This window comes from Phaenicophaeus curvirostris, chromosome 1 (assembly GCF_032191515.1).
Source record: "Phaenicophaeus curvirostris isolate KB17595 chromosome 1, BPBGC_Pcur_1.0, whole genome shotgun sequence".
NCBI lineage: Eukaryota > Metazoa > Chordata > Aves > Cuculiformes > Cuculidae > Phaenicophaeus > Phaenicophaeus curvirostris.
In genome coordinates this window covers 128,402,545-128,427,903 of record NC_091392.1, presented here as the reverse complement: position 1 = coordinate 128,427,903, position 25,359 = coordinate 128,402,545, and the positions used below count along the sequence as shown (strand labels likewise).

General features: G+C 42.7%; 2 protein-coding genes across 5 annotated transcripts in view; both read right to left on the bottom strand.

Moving 5' to 3' along the window:
- PHKA2 (phosphorylase kinase regulatory subunit alpha 2) overlaps positions 1–19,761 on the bottom strand; it is a 43,785-nt gene extending 24,024 nt beyond the window's left edge. For both annotated transcript variants that reach the window (XM_069874376.1, XM_069874386.1), the window contains exons 1-14: positions 19,671–19,761; positions 14,147–14,305; positions 12,799–12,846; positions 12,146–12,314; positions 11,214–11,296; positions 10,527–10,607; positions 8,428–8,526; positions 7,410–7,556; positions 7,146–7,199; positions 6,479–6,601; positions 4,211–4,306; positions 2,768–2,875; positions 1,968–2,046; positions 436–570 (exon numbers count right to left, since the gene is read on the bottom strand). In XM_069874376.1, coding sequence (XP_069730477.1) covers positions 436–570; positions 1,968–2,046; positions 2,768–2,875; positions 4,211–4,306; positions 6,479–6,601; positions 7,146–7,199; positions 7,410–7,556; positions 8,428–8,526; positions 10,527–10,607; positions 11,214–11,296; positions 12,146–12,314; positions 12,799–12,846; positions 14,147–14,305; positions 19,671–19,748 — 1,459 coding nt within the window. In that variant the 5' untranslated portion in view covers positions 19,749–19,761. The remainder of the gene's footprint in view (positions 1–435; positions 571–1,967; positions 2,047–2,767; positions 2,876–4,210; positions 4,307–6,478; positions 6,602–7,145; positions 7,200–7,409; positions 7,557–8,427; positions 8,527–10,526; positions 10,608–11,213; positions 11,297–12,145; positions 12,315–12,798; positions 12,847–14,146; positions 14,306–19,670) is intronic.
- A 2,815-nt stretch (positions 19,762–22,576) lies between these two features.
- Positions 22,577–25,359, bottom strand: part of ADGRG2 (adhesion G protein-coupled receptor G2) — a 41,108-nt gene continuing 38,325 nt past the window's right edge. For 2 of the 3 annotated variants that reach the window (XM_069874350.1, XM_069874357.1), the window contains exon 27: positions 22,577–24,646. In XM_069874350.1, coding sequence (XP_069730451.1) covers positions 24,462–24,646 — 185 coding nt within the window. In that variant the 3' untranslated portion in view covers positions 22,577–24,461. The remainder of the gene's footprint in view (positions 24,647–25,359) is intronic. The other variant, XM_069874364.1, reaches the window with a different exon arrangement.

The window sequence follows — 25,359 nt, the reverse complement described above, 5'->3', positions numbered from 1 at the left end:
TTGAAGGCCCCATTACTTGGGATGCTTCCAAAATGCCTCCTGATGAAACAAACTAAAAAAACCACCAAGAAAACACACCACAACAATAAAGAAAACAACCCTTTACTAAGCCATTTTCTCTGTCGAAGTAGTTCCTGCAGGACAAGAAGAGTCATTTCTTGTCTAGCTCCAAGGGTACAGGGAAATTTGTATCTTGGTCATCTTTCATAATAAAGCAATTTTTTCCTCTTTGAGTTCCTTGTTTAAGACTAAAGTTCTAATTTGTTAAGCTTCTTTGCACGAATACATTTTTTTTTAAATCAAAGAGATTTATTTTAAAAAAAGAAAGTCAAGAAATTGAGACATTGTTAAACAAGTAAAACAACAAACAAAACACCACCCTTAAAATGTATCTTGCAGAGCAGAGCAGAGAGGCTTCCATGTTCAAATACCTACCCAGCATGGTGTAGAGGTTACTCAGGATGCGGGCTGGCTGCACTCTGAGAGGATGGATGTCAGCAATGCTCTGAACATTGATTCCATGATCTTGCAAGAGGTTCTTAATTTGATTAGATTCTGCCAGCACAGTTACTGTGTAACAGAAAACAAAAACACTAGTAAGAACCAAAGTTCTTTTCTTTTTAATTCGCTGTCTCTATTGTCACCTCTCAACTAGTACATGGTGGACAAAAAACGCACAAAGGCCTCTTTTTTTTTTTTTCACTTTATGAGCCTGTGAGATCAAAAAGGATTTTAAGAGCATCAGACAGCTTTTGGCTCCCTGCGTTTCAACATGTCTTGTCATTCTTGTCCATACTGAACCACATGGTAATTCAAGTCACAAGAGTTCACAACCTCTACTCTGACCTCCTATTCAAAGCAGCTCTTAAGGTTCTTCAGGGCTTTATCAGTTTCTTCTGATTTCTTTTGGTACCACTTGCTTGGATCACGCAATCTCTTTCAGCAGATGGTGCTTTTCACCCATAAAACAAGGGGGAATCCAATTTGAACAATCTTCCTTGCTTTAATACAGTACACTATAACAATGTAGCCAAGTCAGTGGGAACAAAGGCTGTTACCTGTACCACAGTAAATGTTACAGAGGCCATAAAGTAGCAGAGGTAGGGGAATAAAAATGTCCCCAAATCAGAGGATTTTACAATTCAGTCCTTGATCCAACTTCCTGTTCTGTTTAATGTTTTGACCATGTTAGCTGGCTTTTTAGTTTGGGACTAACAATTTGGTGTTCTTTTTTGCATCGTAATGACTTGTCAAAGAATGCTAGATATAGGCAGGCACTTACATTTCTACTACAAATTAAGCACTTCAGAATACCAAAATGCCACACCTGTGAGACATAAATGGGATAAACAAGCACCCGCCCATGTCACAGCATCACTGACAAAGGCTGCTCCTGATAAACAAGCTGATTACTTTTCTAGAGTAGCACAGGCCCTTGAAAAGCCTGTAAGTCATGATCAGCTGATGTTTGCTCTTTGCTTAATTTTCTGGGTTTGGCTGTTCCTGTGTTGAGAAAAGAAGTCGCTCCCCTGCAGTAGCCAAAAGATAGCTACAAGTCTGTATGCTTCACCGGTGTGTACGCAGATCCTCCCCGCTCACTGCTCTCTGGTTTCTGCAAAAAGGGGCTGCACAGAAACTTAAATTGACTGGTTTCCTGTCCTTTCTTGCTAGAATCCACCAAGATTTTCCTTTATACTAAAAAATTAAGTTCACCACTCCTCAGTCCCTGACTGTTCTTGAAATGTCAATAAGAGTATTTTAAAAGCTTGTTAAACCTGATCTTCCCACTGGGAAAATGGTAGCTAGGCAAACAACGCCTTCTTCCTTCTCACAGTACCACCAAGGCATCCCCATCCCATGCAAGAATCCACGCTGGTTTTAAATATGCCTGTCTTCTCTCCTGTACATAGGGACTTCATCATCACATGACCCAATTCACTCAGAATGTTCAAAAAAAACCCCCTCACCTTGTACCACGACATCAGGTTTAAATCCAGTAGAAAATCTCCTGTTTAAGGGATCAATTTCACCTGCAGCAAGAAATCCCTAGAATAAATGCAAAACAAAGAAAAAAGGAAGGAAACAAACAGAAATTAAGAAAAAGGCTTCTGATGACATATAGAAGTAATCTTAACCAACTTCCACATATTGGCAGAAGAGTAGGATTCCAAGCCTGATTTCTCTAACCAGGTCCAGCAAGTAGTAAATTCAATAAAACAACGGCTGTAATATTTTTTAAGAACAAGAAAATGGCTACAACTGACAATCTGCACGTTCAGGTTTTCTGTTTCAGAGTCGCAGCAACTGATGTAATTTTGCCAGCCTAGTGATTTTTTTTGTTTTTGTTTTTTTTTTTTGCAGCCTCACAGATATATTCAGGCGTTTGTTTAACAAGTCCATGGCTTGTTACAACCAAGGGACAGCTTCATAGGCATCTCATGCCACAGAGTAAGGCCTAGTCTAGTGGAGCCGAAACAGTGCAAAATCCTAGCTCTGGGACAGCCAAGTCAGTTTGGGAATATGCCTAACCATATATCCAATCCATCTGAAAACTTATTCAGCTTGATTAGAAATAGACAATTGCATATTTATATAAAAAAACCTCCCAAACTCCTGAAAGCGCAAAGTCAACTCTCCATGATTCACGTACGCGCTTCTTCTGGAAAACATACTGCCCTCTACCTGTTCAGCCAAATTTAACTTAAAGCCCAAGGCATCTCAAAACAAAATAAAACACAAGCTCACCTACTATACAAAAAATAATTACCTCTGATAAAAGGCAGCTAAGGACATACAATGACTGGCCCCAAAGATGAGGTAATTTTCCCACTGGGATACGATCCACTGAGTGAGGATTTTCATACTCCTCATCCACCTAAAAAAAAATGCATAAGCAAGAAAAATTACTCTGAAGGTCTGAAGGACAATCAACAGCATGGAAGTATTTGAAAAAAAATGGTCTACATCTACCCTTTTTAACCTGCCATTACTACTGACATCCAGATCTCTTGGGTTTACTTTTAAGGTTGCACGTTTTCTGGGACAAGAACTATGCTTTCTTTTTGTACATCACCTCATCCTTCAAAGCCAAAGGCTGAATGGGGACTTTGAATGCAATTAGAGCTTTGGTGTTTGCACTTCCCCTTCCTTCTCACCATGCCTTTGCTGGCTTTCCCTCTGGGGAGCCTGCAGGTAATTGCATGTCTGCTTTCCAAACTTTTGCAAGATGACACTTGAACTTCACTGATATCTAGCTTCCTAAAGGTACCTTCCAAAAATGAAGGCTACCCCACTTTTCTTGTGATAGCAACAATAGTCAATGGAAACATTAAGAGCAAATTCTTATTAATTTAGAAAATCTGCCTTGGTTCTGCAGTATACAGATCTATTGTTAGCGGGGAACCTTCCTACATAAATTTTAAAATGGCTATGATTAAGATGTTATAAATGACAGGCAAATATCTACCCTATTTATTTGGCACAATCATCAGACCATCACTGTACCAAAATTCACACAAAGGCTCTGAACTCTTACACAGTTGTTCCCACTAGGAAGGCAGTTCAGAGTTTCCATCTCAGATCTGTGAGCAAGACATGAAGTGTCAATGCTCCCTGTCCAAACTCAGAGGAACCCAGGAGGCACCACACCCTTAATGAGTGAGAGCTGAGGAGTTCTGAGCAGGAGAAGTAGTTGCCCATGTGAATTTCTCTGTCACAACGGGAGAATCAGGTAAACAGTAATAGTAAAGGAAGGAAAAGAAAACCAAACAAAACAAACAAATCATCCCCAACCCTAATCCACCTGAAACCTGTTTCTCGCTCACACACAAGCTCTGGAAAAGAAAGAGCACAATCAATCGGTACACTAGACAGGCAGAACAGCTTATGCTTTATTTCATCTTTGAGCTTCCGTTCCCAAGTCAGCATCAGCACTTCTTAAACACACATCTCACTATGAGGATTTAAAATTTCAGACCTGCTCTGGTATTTCTCTTGGCACCCAGATTCTCAAGTGAGATCTGTGACTAAAGTTTACCATTTGTCAGTCGGAGCTATGAGAGGTCTCTTAGTTTTTAAATAGTGCGCAGTAGTCTTTTTTTTTTTTTTATTGCTCATTTAGATTTACCAGCTACAGGCAAACTATAAAACCTACATTCTTCTTGATATTTACACTTTGCAAACTAAACTGGATGCTGTATTTTCACAATACCTTTTCTGGGGGAACTGCATACAGTTCAGGCATTAGCACTATTCCGTTCTTCTCTCTAATAAGTATTCCTTCCAGAGCCTCTCTGTACTCTTGTACCTGGAAATATTTTTAAGAGAGCGGGAATCACAATACAGTGAGCAAAACAGAAATAGTAAGGTTAAATTTTTAGTGTTTTTCAAGAGTATTTTTCTGATTAAAGTTAATTTTAAAAAGGGGGGGTGACTTGCTGATGGAAGATCAGGGTTCAAATTCTCAGAGACTGTTCCAGCATCTCAATGTATCTCAGAAATAAGAACACACATCTTTAATCTGTAACACACCAGTGCAATTCAACACTTCTACTATATGCCTATCAGGAAGTCACTGGAACTAATCCTACATGAATTTTGCAACGGATGACAATGCAGTGACATGGATGTCAGGACTGCCAATATCCATAAAAGTGTAAGGTGCATAAATGGTTAGATTTCCACCAGGAACATTTGCATGGTTTTCTGAATTCTGCTTTGCAGTACTGGGAAATCAGTTTCTCTTCTGATTTGCTTAAAAATTTTCCCTCTAGAAAACTGTTTAAAAATACCCAAGTTAATTGAACAGAAAATCCTCTTGTTCTTTGTTGTTAGACAAGATATTGTGAACAGGAATAACAGAGTGACACAACACATAGAACATTTACTATTCCTCTTACCAGATCACTTGCATTCCAAATCTTAACTATCTCATTCCAACTTTTTACTTACAGGGAAACTGTATTCAAGCACGACCGGCATCTGCCTCTGAAATTCTACTTTTGTTATATGCAAGGCAAGGTACCAGAGGTTTGTATTATGGTACACTGATATTTTTTGGTACCCTGTTCTTCTTCACTCTTTTGGAGTCCTCAGGGTGCTTATTTTTCCTAACAATTGCTGCCATTGCAACTACTTGTTTGCAGCAGTAACTGAGGAAGACTAGACACTCACTCAAGTGACACAGTCACTCACCAGCTATGCTAAAACTGTGGGAACAGAAGCAATTGCCTGCTCCGAGTACGCCCTAGCACAGCCCACCAGCCCATCATAAAGGCAACCAGGTTCCTACCATTCCAGATCATCCAACTAAATTCTAGAGATGACTTCATTGTATTATATAAATGACTTAAGTTTCAGCAAACTCTGATTTTTCCCCCCTCTACCACGGTTTAGCCCCAGCCTGGCCAATTCTGGCAGCTAAAGCCGAGCAGCTGGACCCCCAGTTCCCTTCTCTGCCACCACCTCCAGGAAAAGGGGAAATGACAAACTGTCTGAAAAACATGTAGTGTTCAGAAAATGAAGTTACTTAGGCAAAACTTAGCTGAAGTTAGAAACTGATTCTACTTTAGCTCAAACAACAACACCCTTTTGTGAAATAATGTCATTTTTCCCTCCACCAGACTGTTTTTACTGTTTTCAGGAAAGTATCTTGTATTTCTATCTAGTGTGAGTAAGGATTTCACTTGGTTTACAACATCTGGTACAGAAAAAGGACTTTTTGGTCTGAAATTTCCCACTTTGTTTCTGATGCCACTTTATTTTTTTAAGGGATTATGTTGAGCAATCTCCTGTTCCTCTGCATACTAGTCAATTTTGAATCCAATGTATTGTTTACTCCATCCAACCCACTAATCTATAGAAGTCTTGGTATGAATACATTTAGTCCTCGCTACCTGTCGCTCTTTAATTTACCAGTACTCTCCAGGTGCCACTGTAACTTTTGGAGTTCTACAATCAACTTGGCTCCCCTGACCACTTGAAGCTTGACACAGTAAAGGCATGAAATCATCAATTAATTTAGAAAACCAGTGAAATGAAATGGCTTTTCATAATCCAACCCCAAATCTCCCCAAATGTCCAAAAGGACTGAATGTACTATGAATCCTGTTCTCAGCGCTAAACCACAAAGACTGGGGGAAAAAGAAGCTGGGCTCATCCTGCAGTAACTGGGAAACAGGCATTAAGGTTGGCGATAAAATAGAAGCAGGCAAATAAACCCTGTTTAGCTCAGATGTACCACACCAGCTAACAGAGAGCCTAGTAGAGAGGGCAACAAGGACCCAGCATGCACAACGCTGCAGTATCTACCACATCACGTGCTCCCTAGGAAGTAGAAAGTGAAACTGGTTGAAGACTATTCCCATCCTGCTAATGGGGTATCCAACTGATACCCAAAAATAAAGCTGGAGCAAAGCTACAAAACACTGTGGGTAAATGGCTTTGCATTTCCATTTAAAGTAATTTCTTCTTTCCTCACCTGAATTTTGTCTTCATTAAATACTCCATCAATTAGGAAGTATGTCCAAAATACTGGCCACTCACACTCAATATTCTCAAAGAGCTTGAGCTCAGCAGGATCATAGTGCAGCCTGCTTGGATCCTAGAAATTCAATCATATTTGTTTAGTCACAGTGCTAAATCAGTTACTCATATTCCAGTCATAATGGTACCCTATTTTACACAAGTAATTAAAACCAGGAAAAGAATAAAACCACTAGAAACAGTTTCCATGTAGCCTCAACTCCTTTCTCACAGCCTCCAACTCATATGATCATTCCACAGGCAAATCAACCCTTCCCAGTCTCAGAATCCAGGTGTCATCCAAGTAACTTCGGCTTCGCCTCAGTTCAAACATATTTTGGGATGCCTCAGAGACATCGTTTCCCCTGAGGCACCGTAAGTATATCTAGAAGGGCTCATTCTTTATAGAATTATGAATTAAATTCTGTCCTTAATAACTGGTTCTTAAACCCCGAGTCTTCTTCAGATATGTGTCATTTCCAGAGTGGATACCTGGACTAACTCCAAATCCACTAAGAGGTCTTAACAGTGATAAAGAACTTCACTTCTTCATATAAATGAGACAAAACAAGAGATAAAATTCTTCCTAATGTCCACTGAAAATATATATCAAAAGTACCTACCTCTTTGGGTGTCTTGTAACCATCTCGGAGAAAGCGACAGCAGCCATAGCGACCCTGCAAAATCAGATAAAATTATAGAAAACTTTACATACTCTTCTTCCCCACTTTTGTGCTGGTCTTAGTCTGTACATGCTGAATTTTAAGTGTCATATAGTGGTTTTCCTGCCTCTCTTCCAGGCATAGATTCACCAAATCTGGCAATCTAGAAAGGCAGGTGTTGCTTCTATTTCCCCTCTGGAAAAAAAAAATAAAGGAAATCCTTACCTGCAGTTTGGATATGATTTCACTCTTGGTCACATTAACAAGGTTTAGATCCTCCACTGCAAAAGCTGGGTAAGAAATAATAGAGAGAAGGCCAGCGTCTATCTCCTTTGACGTGGATGCCCTTGGCAACATGGAGTATAGAATCGACTGAGAAAACAGGAACAGAATAGTGGTATATAATAAAATTTACCTGCTTCAAAAGACTATTCCAAGACTATGTCCTGTTCATTCTCATGAGACCCCACCTGGAGTATTGTGTCCAGTTCTGGAATCCTAACATGAGAAGGATATGGGAATGTTGGAATGGGTCCAGAGGAGGCTACAAAGATGATCAGAGGGCTAGAGCAGCTCTGTTATGGGGACAAGTTGAGAGGTTTGGGTTTGTTGAACCAGGAGAAGAGAAGGCTCCAGGGAGACCTTATAGTGGACCTGAAGGGGGCCTACAAGAAAGTTGAAGAGGGACATTTTATAAGGACATGTAGTGACAGGATGAGGGGGTTTGGCTTTAAATTGGGAGGGGGAAGATTTTGACTAGACATTAGGAAGAAATTCTTCATGATGAAGGTGGTGAGACACCAGAACAGGTTGCCCAGGGAAGCTGTGGATGCCCCATCCCTGGAGGTGTTCAAGGCCAGGATAGATGGGGCCTTGAGCAGCCTGGCCTAGTGGGAGGTGTCCCTGCCCACGGCAGGGGGTTTGGAATGGGATGATCTTTAAGGTCTCTTCCAATACAAACATTCTGTGATGCTATTCTATCTGCAAATGGAATCAAGAATGCTATTTGCAAACTGACAGGCTTGCTTTTTTGAGAGAACTCAATTTTGTTTTTAACTCAGTATGAGAATGCTTCACTCCACACACTTTCACATGATCTATTAAAACAGGGTGAACGGCATACTCTGAAGCCATCCTTATCATGTTAAGTTCTTGGTTCAGTTAATCAGCGTTTTATTTAAAAACAAAAGGGAGAGGGTGCTGGGTTTTTCCCTATCAAAGGAAAATGACGACTAGTTTTTACCTGACAATGTTCTACTTCATCAGGAAGAACATGAATCACCGATTTGTGTCCCCCATGAGCTCCAAAAAGATCCAATTCATCAATTGCTTCCAAAGCAGCCTTCAAAAAAAAGGCCAAACAACAACCCAAAAACATTAAATAAATTTTAAGGCAATTACACACCCTAGCATCTGTGCTTATCCTTTGAAGGAAATCATGTAAGGGAGAAGTTAGCTTCACAGACATTTGTAATCTTTAAAGGAAGCTTGGCAATATTTTAGAAAAAAAGCAAATATTTCTCTCTTTCTGCTATAGGACTGACATGCTGGTGACTCTTCTCACCATTTAAAGGCAATGCAAAGCAGTGGGGAGCAGGGCTTCCACCAAGACAATATCTATAAATGCTTTTCCTGTACTATATTCCAAAGTAACCTTCATGTTCAGTGGCCTTCCTTTCCTGCCTGATGGACTGTTCATAGAGGAAAGCCTGTTCAAGGCCCAGAATCAGCAGAGGCCAGTGCCCAGAAAAGAGAGCATCACCATCTCTCTGAAGCTATCACTTCCTGACAGAAAGAGAAATGAGATGCCTGCTCCCTCCACAGCCCATCGAAACACAGCATGCTCCGTATCAACAGGTCAAACTCCACATCTCTCACCTCCTGGCTGTAACACATTCGCCTAGTGAAGACAGCAGCAGCCCAACCAACAACTTCCCTAAGGTACTTGGCTTTGAAGAAGTGGGGCGGTGCAGCACCATACAGGGAATTTGGCAGGAAGAGAGCAAGGACCAGACAGCCAGAGCCAGGCTAGGCAAGCCTTCCCATTCACAGCATTGCGGTAGCAATGAATGTGGCTCCACGTCTGTTTTTGTCCTGCAGCTTCACAGTAATGTCAGTCTCTGACAAAGAAAGGATTGCACAGCACAGCTGGCCTTCTCTCTCTGCAGAAGGGCAAGGTTATTTTAGTTCTGCCAACACAAACACAGGATTACCTGCTGTGCAGCACCTCTCTCTCTAGCCAAGCACTAGAGCAGTAGATGCTCCAGAAAGCTCCCTGGAGGAATTAATAGCCAGGACCACGGGCAGTCTTAACAGTGCAGAAAAGGCACTGAGATCCACTCAAAGGCATATACTCTGCATTGTACTACCACACAAAGCAGACATGGGAGAGACATGCTAAGAGGCAAAATTCCTGAGGCAGATTGAATAAAATAGCATCTATCTCACCCTCTGCAGCAGAACCTCTGGTGTGCTCCCTCAGTCCCCACCCTGAACAGCCCCCATATTGAACTCAGACCCACAGAGAAGCAAAGCTTTGCAGCAAGATGATCCCGACACCAACACACCCAAAAGTTGTGCAGAGACCACAGTAACTCACACCAGACTGTTCAGCACGTACTGGAAAGCGAAGAATGACCTCTCCCACACACACTGCCCCACAGCTATTCAACTGAACTGTGGCCAAGACCAGCAGCCTCTTGCAGCCATAAAAGATCTTGATAACTAATAAATCCTGCTGAAATGCAACTAGACCTTTAGCCTTAATGATATTTGGCTTCTGTTGGTCCTCCAGACACCATGTAAACAGGTAGTTGTCAATTACACATTTGTGACCTTCTGAACTTCACTTAGTATCTCCATGACCTTGTGCTATGGGGGAACAAGAACAAGAAGTATCTAGTTTCTTTGAACTACATCTCTATTCATGTTTCTCTAATTTACTTGCAAATTTCTTAGACTGATATTCTGCCATTTTCCAGAATTTACATCTGGCTTAATCTTAGCATGAAAACATCACATATAATACTGGAGCTGGTGAATTGGGAAAGAGAGACAGAAAACCAGAGGCCACCTCACTAAATCTATCAGATTCATGGCTCGATGAATCTGGCAGCCTTCTTGCAATCCCCGGAACAACTGTGCTGAGGTCCTTCAATGAAAGCCATTATCACAAGGATTTTACACTAAAAAATACTCACTCACACCCAAACAAAAATTCTTATACAATCAGTTAAGTATTGCAGCGGCCAAGACGACTATGCAAAGGAAGTCATAAGGTTTGTCAGAGCCCTTCAGCATGACAGGAGAGCCATGAAGGAGGTGTCAGGAAGACATTCTCACTTTGGCCATCCCTACGGAGCTCGCGTTCAGTTCAGGTATGCCCTGGTTTGTCTTATCACCACGTTCCCAAATTCCATAATCCTGCAACAACATAATAAAGAAAAAATTGGCATGATTATATAGAAAAACAATGTTTCCCCCTCTCACCCTGAAACAAAACCAGAGCCCTGCAGTTTATTTGCTGAAGAAGAAAAAAAAAAGAAAGAAAAGGAAGAAAGTCTCCAAAAAGCCCCTCGTCATGTTTAAAAAGCAGCACATAAAAATGTATACCAGCAGGATTAGATCAATAGTCATGAATCACTGCCTTCACAGAACACAGAGCCCTTTGTCTTTCCCCCGAGCATGCTTTTCTCTCGTCCTTTCAACTTGCCACTTTCCAAAACATTTGCTAACACTTTGACACTTTTAGAAAGGCTCATAACATTTTAATGAGACACTAAGAAATATATTAATTATCAATTAATATTATTATTACTATGATAGAAAAGTATGCCTCATCCAAGCAGCAGTAAATCCTCCACAGCCCTCCCACCATCTCCAAAGATGCTGCCTACAACATAAAGTACTAACAGGTTCTGATAACTTCTCATGGAAAAAGAAGTCCACGGTTTTTTCCTCCATCAATAAATAATTTTCCACCCACATCTAAGCAGTGTTCAGGTGATTTACATACAAATAACTACTTACAGCAACTTTGTAGGCAGCCTCTATGTAAAAAACAAGATTCTGAATAAAGGTTACTTCATCGAGGGTGAAGATAATACGTAATCCTGATTAGAAGAAGAGAAGAGAGTAATTATACTGTATCAGAACTGAAATACTGGTTCTTCTGTAAGTTTCATGCTTTTGTTTATTTGCTACCAACTACTACCCACTGAAATTAACAGAAAAACTCATGCTGATTTCAAAAGACCAGGCAGCAAGCCTCAATACTTGCTGCTGCTAAAATACTTAACATGCTACCAATAAATACTGTTTCAAAGAACAACCAAAAACCATCCCAGGAGGGTGGCATTCAGACACACTGGGTAGAAAGCAGAGATATCTGAGCCAGTTCTGGCTGTTCAAGAGCAGCGTATCCCAATTCCCACAGCTCCCCACCCCTCTGTCCTTAGTGCTCTTTTGAGGGACCACCAGGTGCCCATTCTTCAGGGGTCAATTGCAAGGGGCTCTGAGGACAGAAAAACATGTAAGGAAACAAATCCTTATCCTCATAAGAGGAGTGCAGTTGAGAAGAGTATAAGTTAAAATACGCAGCCAGCAAGAAGAGGAATACAGACGGCACTAGTGCACCTGATTCAGTGTTACCACTCTCCAAAGAAACCTGGCTGTCCATTAGGACACCCTACACAGTTTTCAAACATGAAACTCTTCTCTGACATGGCTCTGAAAATCTCATGGTTTGTATGCCAACAAACATTAAGGGAATGGACACCATCAGTTACTATAAACATGAAATCCCAACTACATAAAATCTCTTTTCCAGTGAAATATTACTTTCTTCTGAGTAATAATTACGTAAAGGTCTTTGTAGGTACACAACCTTTTTAATTTGTAAATGAAAGCTAGAATAGAAAAAGACTGAGACAACAGTCAAGGCTAAAATACCTTCTGCTTACCTGATGCGGTCATCTGTGCCAAGAAGAGCAGGTAAAGAGAAGTTGCATCCACTTGTAGATGCCCCCACTGGTCATCCCCAACTACCGTGGCACAAGTTGCAGAATTGTACTTGGCATGCAGGCAGTCTTTGGTACTCTGTGTGCGTTTGAACTTCTCTACTTTATCTACCTAAAAAAACCCACCACAAATCTCAAATTTGAAATGTTTTGGAAGAAATTCTCCAAATTATTTTAAAATAAACGATTTTTCTTGGGTGAGGAGAAACTTGAAGTCCTGCTACCTCACTTCAGTCTGTTTCAAATGATCAGGGTGCTTAAGCATAACTCTAACCTTAGGCTCCAGCTAAATTCACATCACTTTGGGAAAGAATAAGATGGAATTACCTTGTTGAATTCAGATCTTGGTTACAGGTATGTATCTTGGTGATAATCAGTTTGCAAAGGCAAAACTGTGATTTGCTACAAGCATAACCTCAAAAAGGTGCACGTAAGATCAGAATTTTGCTCAAAGAGTTTTAAAAAGACTCCCAACACCACCATCTACACACATGCAAAAGAATCACTTTACATAAAAGACAAAAGAAATACATGCTATGGATGAAGTACTTTGTAAAGACAACATGTACTAATTCAGCTCATACCTATGACATTACCTGTCTCATCATGCACTGTAAGAGTCCCCGCATCAGCTTCACAACGTTCTGCAGAAACAAAACAGACCAGTGATACCTACGCAAGCCCAGAATCATCAGCTGTTACAAACAACATTCAAAAACGACCAGGGTCACACCCTCTACAAATGCACTGCCAGAAGTAAAGAAATGTGCATTTACTTAAAATGTTTGGGGTTTACATATATATATATATGTGTATATATATATATATATGTATATATATATACACACAAATCTTTTCCCAAAGGCCCTGTCTAAACAGCAGAGCAATTCTCTAAGGTACTTCTATCCAGCTAAGGAAGTAAAAGGAATACTATGTCTTGTAAGAATAATGATAACACTTGTAGATGACTGAAAGACATTGGTATGATCGGAAAACCTGCAGAGCTTCTTCCGCTCTTTATAAAGAAAGCCAATGACTAATATAAAGAAGGGGCCTTTAGCACATAGCAAGAGAAGCACAAGATTTTGCCTTAAATGAAGAAATCAGCCTTGTCTTTGTACCCAAAAATTACTGTAGCCTCAAAATATGATGATGCAAACTGAGTCAAGGTTATTCTGTCACCACAGATCTCCCTGGTTTCAGCAGTACACCTCAGCAGACAATTTACCCAGTGCCTTCAAAACAATAGCAGGACACTAACAGTCCTTCATTTCCCATTTAACCCATCTCCACACACTCACTTCTGATGCCTGCTTTCCCAGCTGCAGATTACAGAAACTGAGTTACCTCCCTTCCAATTCTCCAGCACACGAACACCACCAGTTTGGAGATCTTTACCTTGTCTGTTCTGATCAAACACGCTGATACACCACACACAACTTCCATGAGATGACACAAATGCACATTTCAAAGACTGCTACTTCAAAAGGTGTGCTTCTCCTTACAAGTAAGAATGGTCTAGCAGATAGATTCCTACCCTAGGATCCAAGCGACCTAGGCTTGATTTTCTGCTCTGTAATACACCTCATGAGGGATCTCAAGGCTTCATCAGAGGCTTCTAGGTCTGACCATAAAAATCTTTCAGAAGTCTAGTTTTCAACAATCGACCTATTGGTTAAGTCTGACTCCTACATGCTTTTGATTTGTTTATGTTAGCCTCTCTGCCACCCACTTCTCAAAATCCTGCTCACCCAAAGGCTGCAAGGAACACTGCCCACCACACACTGCGTTGATGCTGCCGTCATAGGAACAAGACATGTACTCCAAACTGGGAAAACCCTGCCAGATCCTAGACACAGCAGCAATGCAAATGCAGCATTTGAAGCCACTACCATATGAAAAAACCAAAGAACGTTAACTGTTTTACACCAAACTTTGACATACCTGCTCAAGCTCGTAGGCTTTCGCCTTATCCTCATCCCGGTCTGCATTCTTCCGATAAGCCATCCCCAGCCCCCACACAGCCAGGATGCTGTAGATGTTGTCCCGTACCCAAGCATCCTTATGGTCCGTGCCAGCAGAGAGCAGCCCCGTAACTGGATTCTAATCATGGCAGAGGGCATAAAGAACAAATATTAGTACCTGAAATCCCAACAATTGAAATGCACCATTTCTTACGATATCATAAGGTAACAAAACAAAAGAGAGAGCCAGAGATGATTTCACAGTGACTACACACTGCAGGTGCTCACAATTTCACAATAAAAGTGAGGTTCAATCTTTCTTTCCCAAACCCGCACAAGTGAAATGCAAAATTTCTTTGAACATTTCATGACATAAATCTTAAAGAGTCCAGCTGGGCATCTGCATCCACACAGGATTATTAGCTAAGTCACTAAGTGAAATTTGAAATACGTTGGGGAAAGAAGAATTTATATTGTACATATTTGTAAGGAGAAGAAGGTACTGGGTTAACATTAGAAACTGAGTCTGGAATCTATTCTCTGCGTAACTGGTCTGTGGCATAATCTTAAGGAAGTTAAAAAACACTACTTCCCTTCCAGGAAATTAAAAAAGTATTACCTGCTTGGTTTATGACAGTGGAGGCATGAATGCAGGCAAAGTTTTTTTATATCCTCCTTATCTTGATAAACAAATCCTGATGGTGCTGAAAAGCAGCAGTGTCTGAAAACCAGCACACTGAGTATCTCCCACACCCCAAACACTCCATTAATTTTTCACTGCATCATTAATTCCCATCACTTTGTCATCATTATTTTTCAAGACCATCTTTCTCAGCTGCATGTTCTTCACCACCAAAATAATGAGGCAGAGAAGGTAAAGGTCAATAGAGCTTTCAGTCAAATCAAGCCTTTACAGCAAATTTCAGCTGCCAGGGCTGGGTTGGCAGAGGGCAAAGATTACAATAATAAAGATAAGTAAAAGTAAAAAGAACACACACACCAATTTCTCATTTCTGTCACACATCGGCTCACTCAATTCCTTCTGTAGTTATTTTTAAGAAAGAAGTTCTGAGGGGAAGGGGCTTCACTCACAATTTTCTAGGATTTGCATGCGACAGTGGAATGAGACATGGGTGACAGCCCAACACACATGACTGGGTACAGTCACGGCTATTGTTATGGTTTAAATACAGCAACGTCTGGTGGGTCGCTGAGAGCAGAGATGTGTTGTTCTGCTGGAACAGCCACTCAGTAGGGTCTTCACAAACCAAGTAACAACCGAAGAACCACCTACTCATCTATGTTAAGTAGCACTTATTCACCCAAAGAGCTTAAAAAACTTCTTTCTGAATTCCAAAAGTGAAACCAAGGAGTTACAGAAGAACAAGCGAGCAAGCAAAGGAAGGAGACCCCAGTCCCAGTTCAGCACTGCACCCATGCCAAAAAAAAAAAACCTGGATGTCAACAGGCAGAAGACATATTCCCAGTATTGTCAGAAGGCACCCTGTTTCCCTCCCTCCTGTGCAGGACAACAAAAGCTTATGGCACCTGCAGCTCTGGCTTGACAGAGATTGCCCTGCTGTCTGAGAAACTATTATTTTGGTTTATTTCTCCTCTCCCTCCATCCTGGTCTGGCTGCCAGGTGCAAAATAAAAATGCTTCCGAGTACCAAGATGGACATCCCAGAAAAATGGGATTTCAAAAGACTGTTCAGTCCTGAGGGAGGGACTTGCCTGCCTTCAAGAGGCTTCATTAAACACATTCAAGGCAGCTATTACCATTTCAGTGCCTTTGGCTCCTCTACAAGAAGGTCCCAGCTCTTTGGTCACACCAGAGCTGTCTCTCACAGACTGACAATATATTAATGTCTTTCTGCATGCATGTTTAGAATGGTAGTAGAGAAACACAGTATTTTAAGGTTTTAGATTTTGGGGGGCGGGGGTGAGGCAGGGGGACACACGTGTTTTATTTTTTAAGGAAGTGTTTACTTCTAAAAACTACAATTATTCTCTTCTGTTGCCTGCTGACACCACATGAAAAGTACAACCCTTACAAGGTGCTAAAGAACCAAAAAAACACTGAATGTGCTTAACCCCAAAGATGTCAAAGGGATTTTAGCTTAGCTAATACTTCAAACCATTATGTCGACACAGTGACCACTAATTGGACTAGCAGGTCTCATCCTGCAAATCACACAGCCCAGTCAAATCCAAAAGAGTTTTACTAGCATCCACAGGCTCTGTGAGCTGACAACACTGCAAAATAAAGCTGATTTCTGGATTAAAACTTAAAACAGTTGTATCACACCCAATCCTACTTTTAAGTCTATCTGTTAGTCTGAAGACTAAAAACCACAAAACACAGCACCAGTTCCTGAAGGGGCCCAGATGCTAATAAGAACTTCAGCAATACAGGCACAAAAGCAGCAGTGTTGCACTCAGAGCAGCAATACAAGTAAGCCTGTAATTACTATCTTGTTGAAAATCTATTTAACCTGTCTCATTGATCCATCAGAAGAAAACTGATGTAAGCTCTAGCAAAGTTTGCAGATAGATTGTATGTGTGAAACCAGACATAACACAATTTGGGTTACCCATAAACATTTGCCAAACATGCCTTCCTTATCAGATCCATATGCTTTCCTCTTATAACACTAGTAACGCTTAAAATTTATATAGAGATTAAGACATATCCTGACTTATCTCACTCAAATTAACAAGTGTGATAAGCAGCTGAGAACAGCATTCTGGTGACGCTGTGTTTGCTCAGCTACAGTATCAAAGCATCCCTCTAGCTCCTGTTCCCACTGGCACGTGCGATAGCTGGCAGACCCCCCACTACAGCAAGGTGGTATAACCAATGCAAGGGAACGAGACAGGAGCCAGTAATTTGGCCTTAGCCTCCTTGCATAACCCTTAGCAGGACCATATCTGTCACCAAGCCTGCTGCAGGGACCGAGCACCAGAATGCACTGCCTGCAAAACATTAAAAAGTTTGCTACAGATCCAGTCCTGCAAAAGTGCTGCATATGGAAAACTCTCAGCTTTGGTGAGGGGTCCAGACCTGCGATTTGAATGCATGTCTGCCTGGTTACACGTATATTCTACATTAAAATTTGCCTCTAAACTGATACTGATGTAGAGCGATCAGAAGGAATGCATGACCAATTCCTGCTACTGATAAACTTGACCCCTGGCATATTCAACACCTTCTTATCAAAGCAAAATGTTCTAGAGCACACGATGTGTTCTCCTAGCTGCATTCTTACAAGAGCAAGCTCATTACTGCCCTCCCCCAGAGCACACCAGCTGATGTGCCAAGTCTCCACATCTGGTGCCCTCCTGGTGCCCTTCAGGAGAGAGCCAGGGAGGGGAACTGAAGCCACAGGTTTGCCCAACACACCACAGACCATTCTGCTCCCAAGCAAGCCAGGGCTGCATATGGACCAAGGACAACCACCCCGAACTTGCCCAAGCAAGCACTGCATTTCTTCACCCAGATGAGCAGGACATTTTCGATCTGTTGTGGTGGAAAACCATAAAGAGTATAGATACAGAAAACAAACCCAGAAACCTGTCTTGCAGCATCCCTCTGGGCCCTCTTGTGATATTGTTGTCTCTCTGCATTGCTGATAGCCTGTGAACACATATTTATCTCCTTCCTCTACCTCTGAACTCTCCCCAGCACTCAGCATTTAGTGGAAAAGGCAGCACTGAGTCACGGACAGGCATTAAAGCACTGTAAATATAAACTATAAAATTCTGGTTCACTGGTAGAATCACAGAATCATTAAGGTTGGAAAAGACTTTTAAGATCATCACGTCCAACCATCAATCTTCTATAAACTCCTATACTGCCATTAAGTTACCATTTTTTCTATTGTTAACTGTCAGTATCATTAAAACACAGCTTGCATGGGGCATGTTTGATCTCTGGACCCCAGAGGCTCTATCTCATCTCTAATGGAGGCTCTTATCAGCATCCTCATCTTATAAACATGGAAATCAAGGCAGGCAATGGAAGCCAAGTGACTCATCCAAAGTCATCCCACAAAGAAAGGGCAGAGACAGGAACATACCTCAAAGCAACTCCTGCACCCTGGGAAAGCAAGAGAGCAAAATTATCTTCTCACACCACTTACACCTTGGTTTTGTGTTTGTTTCTAATGAATTTACAGTAATTAGTATACAAACATTAATTCACAGGTGTCTGGATCCTGTGCCCACACCAAAAGTCAGTGACAAAAATCTCACTGACCTAAGTGTGGACTTGGGTGCTCACCTCTTTCCAGCTGCTTATAATCCTCAGCAACTAAGTACATTTAGGAAATGATTCACGCAAAAAACCCTGTTGTTCCCATCTTTACGTACTGGACTGTGGCATGAGGCCACAGAGCACGCTGTGCACGTCCATCCTCACAGCGAGAGCATTAAGCACAGAGCTCTATACAGCACATTTATACACACGCACCGGCCATAAAACAGAGTGGAAAACAGGTTTTCCCTACCTTTTCTTTTCCTGCTCACATACACAGGCAGCACCGCCTGACAACTCAGAGCCCAAGCAGGGTAACACAGGGATAAGTTGTTCTACTATCACCAACAATGAAAGAGCTGCACCAGCAAGCCAGGATGGGAATCTCTCGGACGTGCAGCCCTGCACACACGTATCGCACAAAGCGCACATGCCGGCCTGGATTCACACCGAGCCGATGCTTACGGATGTATTTCAAAGGCAGCTCTATGTCGCTGGGACTTAACAGTGCTGCGGGCGCGTATATATAGAGCGTCACAGCGGGATGGTGTGTATAACGTGTCCATGGACGCATTCCAGACGCTGTATCGGTGCTCGCAAGCTCACATTTGCTGTACTTCCACCTATCTCCTATCCACATGGCTTTCCAACCTCCACTTATGCAAGCAGCTGGGGAAGCACCCCGAGCTTCCTGAGGCGGGCAAAGGAGGAGACAGGGAGAAGAGAAGAAATACCTCCTTCCACCGGCCCCGACGTGCCCCATGTGCCGCCAGGCTGTGGGCAGTGCCAGCAGCTCCAGCCCCTGCACCCAGCCCCCAGGCTCCAGCCCCCAGCCCCCGGCTCCTGTCCCCTGCTCCAGCTCCAGCTCCTGCCCCCAGCTCCAGCCCCCAGCTCCTGCCCCCAGCCCCCAGCCACAGCTCCAGCCGCCAGCTCCAGCTACCAGCTCCAACCCCAGCTCCAGCCCCCAGCCCTCAGCCCCAGCCCCGGCTCCAGCCCCAGCACCGGCTCCAGCCCCAGCACCGGCTCCAGCCCCAGCTCCTGCCCCTGTTCCCGGCTCCAGCCCCTGTCCCCGGCTCCAGCCCCTGTCCCCGGCTCCAGCTCCAGCTCCTGTCCCCTGCTCCAGTCCCAGCTCCTGCCCCCTGCTCCAGCTCCAGCCCCGGCTCCTGCCCCGGCCCCGGCTCCTGCCCCATCCCCCGCCCCCGCCCCGGCTCCAGCCCCGGCCCCCTCAGGCCCCGCGGCGCCGCCCTCACCTGGTGGCAGAGGATGGTCCGCTGGACCAGGCGCGCGTAGCCATCCAGGCGCACCCCGGAGTTGCTGCGGCTCCGCATCGCCCCGCGGGCCCGCGGCTGCCGGAGATGGCGGCAGCTCCTCCCGCCCTGCCTCCCGCCCGGCCGAGGGGCGGAGCGGAGCGGCGGGGGACGCCCGGCCTCTTCCCTGCTCGGGCTGGCGGGAGGGGGAGAGAGAGAGAGGGAGAGGGGAGGGAGGGGGAGAGGGAACGGGAATAAGAACGAGAGTGCAAGAGGAACGGGGAATGGGAATGCAAGAAGTAGGACTGGGAGAGGGAATAGGGGAAAAAGACGGAAAGGGAGAAGGAGTGGAAGAGAGGAGAGGGAATGGGAGTGGAACAAGGAGTAGGACTGGGAGAGGGACTAGGACGGGGAATAGGAGTGGGAGTGGGGGAGAGAGGGAAAGAAGGAGAGGAAATGAGAGTGTGAGAGGGTGAGGATGAGGATGGTGAGTGTGGGCTGTCTCTGCAGCGGCGTGAGCCTGTGGACCGTCAGAGAGCAGGGTCACAGCCATGCGATTGGGATGCTTGAATCATAGAATCGTAGAATCATAGAATCACCAGGTTGGAAAAGACCCACCGGATCATCGAGTCCAACCATTCCTATCAAACACTAAACCATGCCCCTCAGCACCTTGCCCACCCGTCCCTTAAAGCCTCCAGGGAAGGTGACTGAACCACCTCTCTGGGCAGCCTGTTCCAGTGCCCAATGACCCTTTCTGTGAAAATGGCCCTTTCTTTCCTAATGTTCAGCCTGAACCTCCCCTGGTGGAGCTTGAGGCCATTCCCTCTTGTCCTGTCCCCTGTCACTTGGAAGAAGAGGCCAGCACCCTCCTCTCTACAACCTCCTTTCAGGTAGTTGTAGAGAGCAATGAGGTCTCCCCTCAGCCTTCTCCAGGCTAAACAACCCCAGCTTTCTCAGCCGCTCCTCATAAAGCCTGTTCTCCAGCCCCTTCACCAGCTTCGTCGCTCTTCTCTGTACTCACTCTGGACTTGAAATCCCAAGTTCAGCTTTCCTGGAGCACCAGCGCTTTCCCAAGGCTCAGCACGCTGCCCAGGGAGCAGCAGGGGAAGGGCGAGCGTGAGGGATGGCACCAAGGACGCTGGGGCAGCAGGGTGCAATGCCCAAGGGACTCATTTGGAACAAAGGAAAGCAGCGTGAGCCCTAGCGGGACCAAAGTCAGGCAAAACTGTTAAAAGTAACAGTGGTTTTATACATCCTCTTTGCAAGATCATAAGATAAAATGCAAAAGGCGAGAACATTTCTTGGAAACCCCTCCCTTTTTTTTGGTATCTGTAAAAAATACTGTTTTGAGACCAGATACAATGAAAGACCCAAAATGAAGGATTTTATCAGGTGTCTTCACAAACCAGCCTTGGCTTTCCAACTTAATACACCAGATTTAGAGATCTTTGATGGGGATGACCTGCTGTTCCCTTAGGCACTCACACAGAGGCATTAGGCAATGTGCATTTTTGACCAAATTTGCCCCTGCATGCCTCTTTCACGCTGTAGTTCCTAAACATGGATACAACAGGAGTGAGCAGAATGGGAAGTCAGGCAAAGAGAACCAAGACTTAGAAACTTGGCAAAGCTATGAAAGATATGTGTTACGTACAGTTGCAAAATATTCAGTGAGTTCCCTCTGTGCTCCTGGTGACAGGAAATCAATAGTAAGCGTGGATGGGTGCTGAAGCACAGGAAGGATGTGCAGAGTAGCTGGAGGTGTGGGATCCACTCGAACTTCAGAAAGGATTTTTCTGCTGCCTTCTTTCTTTTCTCATGTCAAATTACAGCATTAACAGTGCTAATTTTGTAACTTTTCTGCTCTTCTTACTTGACTGACTGTGTGGCTAACAGCCACGGTTGAGAAAAGTCTTAAAAGGAGAGCGGTTCCTTCAGCAGCGGCCATGGGACAGCATTTATGTAAGTACAGCACAGCAGGAATGGGACATAGCACTGCTCAGAGGTTCATTAACTCCATCAACCAGAGCCCTGCAGCTGCAGGTCAGAAGGCTGCAAAGTCCTAGAACATGGAGCAGTTCAATCTCCCCTAAATTCTGCACAGGATTCCTACTCCAGGGCACTGGTACCATACGCTTAGGGAACAGGGCTGCTGAGCAAGGTGGTGCCAGCTGCACACAGCATGCTGCTGTTTATCTGTGACTAAGCTTAAAACCTCCTTACAGATGTCTCTGAGTTAGCTTTGCAGCCACAAGGTGATGCACAGAATTATACTTTGAATTCTGGTAAGGGATTACACTTTCATTTGAGCCCTGGGCTGCCATGGCTAAATTGCTAGCAGTGCACAAGAGACCAAGTACCAGAAGGATGTTACAACACTCAATATGCAAACACTTTTTTTTTATCTGGCTTTATGATGATAACAACTCACTGAGCTAAAATAGATGCTCCTGTGGGTGCAAAACCTTACTACAATATGTGTGTTTTTTAAGTGGCCAAGTCAGAAAAGATTCCCCATCCCCAGAAATGTATCAAATAAAAAAAGATTAAAAGGGCTCTAACATATGTTTAGTGTGCAAAAATAAAAACGATGATTCCAAACAGGCCAGTGACAGTGGAATATGTTTTCCATAGGGAACTTGGGTACTGAGGCCAAACTCAGCCATGTGCTTTCCTCACAGGATACATGTGGAAGAGCTTCAGCAGACTTGATGGCAAGTACTGGCTGGACAGACACGTCAGGGTTTTCTCTGCTAAAAAAATAGATCTGCTAGAACCATGAAAGGTAAAATATGTGGAAGACAATAAACATATGAGCATTTTCTCCAAGAGGTTATGTAATGCAGCTCACATAATATGAAGAATTGTAACACAGCCCAGTATAACGACACATTTATCTGAAAGACAAAGTTTATATATTTTGTGTGTTGTACTTGCTGTAGATTTATTACTTTTTTTACAGTTGAAAATATAAATACAAGAACATTAAATAAATTTACAAGGAACAGTGCAAAGGCCATTAGCCAAATAGTTAAAGCATTCACAGAAATGCATTCCAGCTACTAGCATTCCAGTACCATCTTCTATTAACATGCAGTTAAAACCCTGTGGATAAACACAACAAATACTTTAAATTCTCACTCTAAAAGCATATTCAGAGTAGTCGTGGACACAGGAGACCAAAAGAACCCCTGTGTTGTATGTAAAGCCACAAGAGGGTCTGAGGACTGAAGGGCTCTGATGGCTGAACTACAGCAGAATCCTGGATAGGAGGCGTTTAACTGATACTTTTTGTTAAGAATAGTGTTTCCAGGGCTCCCTACCAAGTCTGATGGAAATACAAAGTCCTTGCTTCTCTCCAGTGTGCATCTGCATAAAAAAATGCTCTTTACAGGGCCTGGCACTCTGCAGTGTGGCAGCAGTTTGTTCTAGCTCTTGCTTCAGGAGCATCCAAACTTTGCCCAAGAACACAAAGCTAAAAAGTGATGGCCACAGCTGCACACTTGTGTGAGGAAGAAGAGGCACAACCAGGGCTCAAGCTAATTTCTGCTCAGGAAGACTTCACAATGTTGTATGAGCTCTACTTTCTTTCAGCTGTTGTGCATGAAGACCCCAAATCCAGCTTTTTCAGATAAATATCACAACGGGAATGAAATTTTGCTTCAGTAATTACTGAGCTCAGGCCTCAGGACTTGGCTTGCCAGCTAAGGCCGAAGCAGAATTACTCATTAAGTTGCCCCTTAAACGAAAGCCACACAACAAAACAGACAATTTCTCAGCTACTAACTGCAGCAGCTAGCATTTATTCTCTGTGTTTTTTCTTTAAAAAGTAACACTTCTCTACTTTTCTTTATCACTGCAAATGAGAAATGGCAGTGTTTAAATATCTGGAACCACCCCTGAAGATTAAATATTCACCCTGGTGAAATCAATGGCAAAAGCTCCCACTGACTTAATCGAGCCACTAGCATAGCTTAGTTCTATTTCATAACCTACTGACTACTTTATCACTCCCTCGTTCATGGCATTCAGATGATACTCGGTTTCCATCCCTCTGTGGCATACTAAGAGGTCACTAAAGGTTCAAGACCAATAGTGTATTTACAGTTCTGTATATAGTAAATCTATTTAAACCACTGTAAGTGATTTCACTTACTGAACAAATTAACTTCTGTATTGTTCTCTGTTAATTATCTCAACTAAACAAAACCTCAAACTTACAACAAAAGTTAAAACAAAACACCAATTATTTTTCTATACATAGGAATATTTAAATTTATATTACAAGAAATAAATATAAAAGTATCATTAAGATGCTTAAAGGTTGGTGCTTTTCTGCTTATGTACATCACTACAGAGTTTACTACAACGTACAAAAAGTTGAGACAGCGTAGCTAACATTTTTAAAGATAACATTGTTTGTACACACAAGTTTTAACTTCCTACATTTATACAATACTACTATGCAGTATATCCAGATAAACTTAGTTGTAACAAAAAAAGTCTAAACAAAACATTCCTTTAAATGTAAAAAACAACTTCAAAGAACCTCTACTGAAGAATCAAAATGGAAACGTGCTAACTGTAATTTGACATCCAAGACACCTTGTCAAAACAGTAGCTTGCTCTTTTTTTTTTTGGTAATAATTGTCCTTATCCATTGCGTGGCTGCCTTGAAGTTCCAGTACCATATATTAAATAAAATCAGTTCTCGGTCTGCTCACATTATATAAAACTGTTAAAGTAAATCTGTACTTCACACTGTAAAACAATGTGCTGTTTAAAAGGAAATCACATTTTCTCAATAAAAGTTAGGCTTCCTCTCTTTGAAGTCCTTCTGACTGAGACACGGCTTTTTTGGCTGCCTGTATTATCCTTTTCTTGAAATACAAGTTGTTTGCCTGAAAAGTCATGGAGACACACATCACCATTCTGTACAATGAAAGAAACACCATTTTTCTCACTGCAAAGATGACCTGTTGAAACAAAAGAAGTGCATCCCCTATCAGAAAGGTTCAGAATCAAGTGTCCCATGCTTCTGTAGTCTCTGTAGGGAGTTCATGCACTCTTGTTTTATCCCTGCAACACTTTCAAAATGTGGATTTTTTTTGTGCATACTGTGTATATATTTATTTTCCTGCACAAAACTAGTAAGAGATTTAAGATATTTATAAACAACAGGATTTCATATTTTAAGTCGTGAAGGTTACAATGCTCAGGATGCAGACTCTGACTTGGAACAAATATCACTAGACAAGATGCAAAATACTTCTCATTTTAGTTTTGCATTAACAATTTAAGTTTAAAAGGTTTCTCAGGTTTGTCATGCATCTGGAAAGTGTTTGAGACAACAAGGATTTTTTTTTTCCTTTGAAAGGCACTCAATAGCTTTTTACTGTGGACATCTGAAAGATTAACTGCTGAGATTACCCCATTGATTATCTGCTGTCTTCTGACAACATATGCCACGGAATGAGGACAACACAGCTTCTGAGAGCGCATTCTATAACTTCATACTAAACAATCTAGCTGTTTGCATGTCTTCTTAGCCTCAGCTTTTAATCAGCTGGGAAAAATACCCCAGGTAAGCAGGAGTAACGTCTTGTAAGTTTTGCTCAACTTAGGCTTTTATACATTAGCAACTTCTAAGTTACTTTTCTCTTTGACACCATGTGAGCTCATGCTGTCT